The sequence below is a fragment of the Nothoprocta perdicaria genome, unplaced genomic scaffold (genome assembly GCF_003342845.1).
Source record: "Nothoprocta perdicaria isolate Ctin4 unplaced genomic scaffold, notPer1 scaffold_151, whole genome shotgun sequence".
Classification (NCBI taxonomy): domain Eukaryota; kingdom Metazoa; phylum Chordata; class Aves; order Tinamiformes; family Tinamidae; genus Nothoprocta; species Nothoprocta perdicaria.
In genome coordinates this window covers 1,285,732-1,290,731 of record NW_020454661.1, presented here as the reverse complement: position 1 = coordinate 1,290,731, position 5,000 = coordinate 1,285,732, and the positions used below count along the sequence as shown (strand labels likewise).

The window sequence follows — 5,000 nt, the reverse complement described above, 5'->3', positions numbered from 1 at the left end:
TCCAAATCAATGTGTCATTTGTCACCGTGTGCTTAGTTGTCAGAGTGCTCTCAAGATGCATTACAGAACGCATACAGGAGAAAGACCATTTAAATGCAAAATTTGTGGACGTGCCTTTACTACAAAAGGCAATCTGAAAACACATTTTGGAGTTCATCGAGCGAAGCCACCACTTAGGGTACAGCACTCGTGTCCCATTTGTCAGAAGAAATTTACAAATGCGGTTGTTCTTCAGCAGCATATTCGTATGCATATGGGGGGGCAAATTCCAAACACGCCACTACCAGAGGGCTTCCAAGATGCCATGGACTCAGAACTTTCCTACGATGAGAAGAACATTGACACGCTGAGCAACTTTGATGATGATATTGATGAGAATTCCATGGAAGAGGACCCAGAGTTAAAGGACACAGCAAGCGACTCGTCCAAACCTCTTATTTCTTACTCTGGGTCGTGTCCTTCTTCACCACCTTCCGTGATTTCTAGTATTGCTGCTTTGGAGAATCAAATGAAAATGATTGATTCTGTCATGAACTGTCAGCAGCTGACCAGTTTAAAATCCATGGAGAATGGATCAGGGGAAAGTGACCACTTGAGCAATGACTCCTCATCGGCCGTTGGCGATCTCGAAAGCCAGAGTGCAGGCAGCCCTGCAATGTCAGAATCCTCTTCCTCCATGCAAGCTTTGTCTCCTGTAAATAGCAATAGTGAAAGTTTCCGATCAAAATCCCCAGGTCTTAGCAACCAGGAAGAACCGCAAGAAATACAATTAAAGACAGAAAAACCAGACAGTCCACCACCCACAACTGAAAATGGAGGCGCATTAGATCTGACATCCACCAACCTGGGAAGACCGGTCATCAAAGAGGAGGCTCCTTTTAGCCTGCTGTTCCTGAACAGAGAACGTGGTAAGTTTAAAAGTACTGTTTGTAATATCTGTGGCAAGCCTTTTGCTTGTAAGAGTGCATTGGAAATTCACTACCGCAGCCATACTAAAGAACGTCCATTTATTTGTACAGTCTGCAATCGTGGGTGTTCCACTATGGGTAATTTAAAACAGCACTTACTGACGCACAAATTAAAAGAGCTGCCTTCTCAGTTATTTGAACCCAACTTTACTCTAGGTCCCAGCCAAAGTACTCCTAGCCTGGTCACCAGTACAGCGCCTACCATGATCAAAATGGAAGTGAATGGTCACAGCAAGCCGATCTCTTTGGGTGAGGTCCCCTCGCTTCCAGCTGGAATCCAGGTTCCTGCTGCACCACAGACAGTGATGAGTCCAGGAATCACCCCCATGCTGGCACCCCCCCCACGCCGGACTCCCAAGCAGCACAACTGCCAGTCGTGTGGGAAGACCTTCTCCTCAGCAAGTGCACTGCAGATACATGAACGCACCCATACTGGTGAAAAACCGTTTGGTTGCACAATCTGTGGTAGAGCTTTTACCACAAAGGGGAATCTTAAGGTAAGAGGCCAAATGAAACTGTGAAGGCTTGGGAGGTTTAAAGGCACTGTGTTTGAGCTTTGCAGGTTTTAATGTTGCTTGCCCCAAATCCAGGAGAGAAGGGAGTTTGGACTTGCTTACTGTGGTGGTGTTTGTTTTGCTTCTGCTCTGTTAAAGATAAGAGCTGAAAAGTAGGTGCACGATGTTGTGTGCTCAAAAACTGGCTCCACGGATCTTTGCRCACACCCATACAAAAACTTGCCTAACAAACGTGATCTACACACAGCCAGTGGACAGATGAATCCTAGCAGGACTTGCAGGGCAGAGGTGCAGAATAGGCTCGCTATAAACCGCAAACACAGAACTCTTTTGCCTCTTTGGGTGCCAGTCTTGCAAAATCCAATTTGCTGCTCTGTGTTGCAAGCAGTGCACACTAAAATGCTGTTTCGCACTGATTTATAGTGAGTTACTACAAGACCGATGCCTCTTATTCCCAAAGTCTGTATARCCATCAAGACACGGCAAAGGGAATACATTTTTCAGTGTCCTGAAGCTTTTCTTTAAATCTTTAGCGAAATTGATGCCTGTGCTGTGAGACTAAGTATTAAGAAAGCAGACAAGCTGTAAAAAGGGAAAGGACGAAGGAAATGTGCGTCTCCTCGTACAAGTAATGTGCTTGGTAGTCTGCGGGGTATGAGAACTTGCAGTTCTCATATGAAGTTTACTAAGCTAAGAGGACACATACTCTGTATTGTGGCAGTGCTGTATTTATTTTCCGTGAGAAGATACAAATGCAAATTGAAAAACTAGAACAAAGACTTTTTCTGTATAGGTTGACTGGGCTGTAGAACTACTGAAGTTGATTTTTTTCACTGTGAATTGAAAGACATTTTGGAGAGAAAAAAAAAAAAAAAAGGCAATGCTGTAAGTAGCAGGGTATTGAGGTGAGCAGTCTTCCTGGAGGGGGTTAATTTGGAGGTGTTTCTTGTCCCTGTTTCCTCTGCAGGTTCACATGGGAACTCATATGTGGAATAATGCCCCTGCAAGACGCGGTCGCCGACTCTCCGTGGAAAACCCCATGGCCTTGCTAGGCGGCGAYGCTCTCAAGTTCTCGGAAATGTTCCAGAAGGATTTGGCAGCTCGGGCCATGAATGTGGACCCCAATTTTTGGAACCAATATGCTGCAGCTATCACTAATGGACTAGCTATGAAGAACAATGAGATTTCTGTCATACAGAACGGAGGCATTCCCCAGCTCCCAGTAAGTTTAGGCGGAGGTGCCATCCCGCCTTTAAGTAACATTACCAGTGGCATGGACAAAGCTCGCACTGGCAGCAGCCCGCCCATTGTTGGTTTGGACAAAGCAAGTTCTGAAACTGGAACCAGTCGTCCATTCACCAGATTTATCGAGGATAATAAAGAGATTGGCATAAATTAAAAGCAGTCATTACGAATAACTGTTGGACCACTACTCAACACAACTTTTGTTCTGTTTCCTGTACAGCTGTTGAAGCTAAGCATTAGTTTCCTGACCTAAATGCATAGGTTCCCTTTACAGTTTTACCCATAGCAGAAATACATAACTTTGTGGCTGCTGAAAAGTTGTCTTGCAAGATCTGCATGGTACTTCTTTCAACAGTGAGTTTGACTGTTACTGAGAACTTTGAAACCTTTTAATTTAACAGAAACAAACAAAAAAAAATCATTGGATAACTTCATTAGAAACAAAAAGAGGCTAGACTATGTCCACTTTGCTTCTTACAAAACTTAACTCTCAACTGAGAAAGGGGGGGCTTCATTACAGCATTCTATCACACTTATTTGCTGGTTTTGTTCAAATTAGTTAGCAAACTGGACTATGTTTTTAGGAATCTTAATCTTAAATAAGTGATTTAGTACCCCAATGCTGTGTATTATTACAGTATCCTTGTCTGTAGTATTTATAATGTTAAGATTATGCGGGTAACAGACAATATACTAGCCCCAAACTTAAATGAAGCTTTTGTACTGCAAAATACATCTGGCTATGTGATTTTTCCTTTTCTCTTTTTTTTTTTCTTTTTTTTTTTTTAAAGCAAGTTTTGTTTTACTCTAAGTGGTTTATTTCAATGCAGGCAAAAATGTGAAGTTTTATTGGGAAAGATAGCATGCTTTTCATGTGCAAGTACCTGTCAGTAACAAACCTTTTTTTATTTAAGTATTTGTAGCTGCTATGTGGACAGTTGTTCTGTTAAATGAAAAAAAAATGTAGTGTGGACTTTAGCTCAATGGTTGGAAAACAAGTTACAGACAAACCTTAGAAGCATAAATTATTCACAACATTATAAACCGTTGTGAGTAAATATTTCATGTTATCAAAGTTGTACAATAAAAAGGTAATGTTTGTATAACGTGGTTGCAAACTCTTAATTTATACTATTGCACTTTTAGTATTTTGTATTAGGGAGGTTTGTCTATAATTTGAAACTGAACAAAGATGTAAACTATTTTATAAATAGTACTTTCATTTGAGGAATATGGGGAAAACTCCTGTTACAGTTTCTCGTTTGGTTTTAAGGTCAAACAATGAAAGATCTCTATTAACTAAGCAGAAAAGCCACAGAGAACTGTCAGATCCTTAGGAAAAATGGGGCCTGCCATTTCTTAAACTGAAATGATTCATTTAACTTTTCTATCAAGCATACTTAAAAGTGTGACCACCCCTAACAATTCTGCTAAATTTATCTGAAGAGTGTGATATTAATACAAGCCTAGGATAGACTAAGGAGAACATTGTGTAGGATTAATTTTTCTGTAGTCTGTTGTCTTTCACACATGCCCATCAGAAAGATGCTGACTGCCTAATAGCACTGCAAACAAAATAAGGGATTTTGGGCAGCATGAGCAGTAGCAACGTGAAAATATTCCGTCTTTATTCCCAACCCTTGCTGATTATCTTCTCAGATTACTGCAAAGCACAATGTACTCTGATTGCTCTAATATAATTTTATGTTGATTGCATTGTTTAAATTACACCGAGTAAATAAAGGGAACGGTTCCACTCAGAAGCTAGGCTGGGCACGCWGAGGAGACCAGGGCTTAATCAAAACTTGAACAGTAAACATTTTGTGTACTACCTCATTTTGCGCGTTGCAAGCGTGGTGAAGTCTCCCACTATGAACTTCCGCCTGGCGGGATGGCTTGAGGGCCGTTGTGGGTAGCTGGGTAACAGCACAAGTTGTTTTATGCCCCCCAAAAAAGAATCAGACAGTGAGGTCTTCTCAGCTGAGGCTGAAAAATAGGACAATCTTTCTTCTCCAACAAAAACCATTACTATAAGAGGAAGGACTATTTCTGCCATCATGTAATTGAGTAAAAAGAGTTTCAAAGACTTACTAGCTGCTTATTTCTGTCAGAAATGAGCAATGAACTATACAACTCTGTTTTCTACGGTGTTGAGATAGAGATATATAGATACACACATCCATCGAGAAACAAAGTTGTATATCTGCAACACCTCTATAATATAACATCTTTTTTACCACAATGTGAGGGTGGTTAGGGGTTTCCAAGCATT

At 41.2% G+C, this 5,000-nt stretch overlaps 1 protein-coding gene across 1 annotated transcript in view; it reads left to right on the top strand.

Moving 5' to 3' along the window:
- SALL3 (spalt like transcription factor 3) overlaps positions 1-4,462 on the top strand; it is a 6,556-nt gene extending 2,094 nt beyond the window's left edge. Inside the window, 3 exon segments of the mRNA XM_026034887.1 lie at positions 1-908; positions 1,125-1,465; positions 2,451-4,462. The exon segment at positions 1-908 is cut by the window's left edge and continues 2,024 nt beyond it. Of these exon segments, the coding sequence (XP_025890672.1) occupies positions 1-908; positions 1,125-1,465; positions 2,451-2,882 (1,681 nt within the window). The 3' untranslated portion in view covers positions 2,883-4,462.
- The last annotated feature ends 538 nt before the right edge of the window (positions 4,463-5,000 follow it).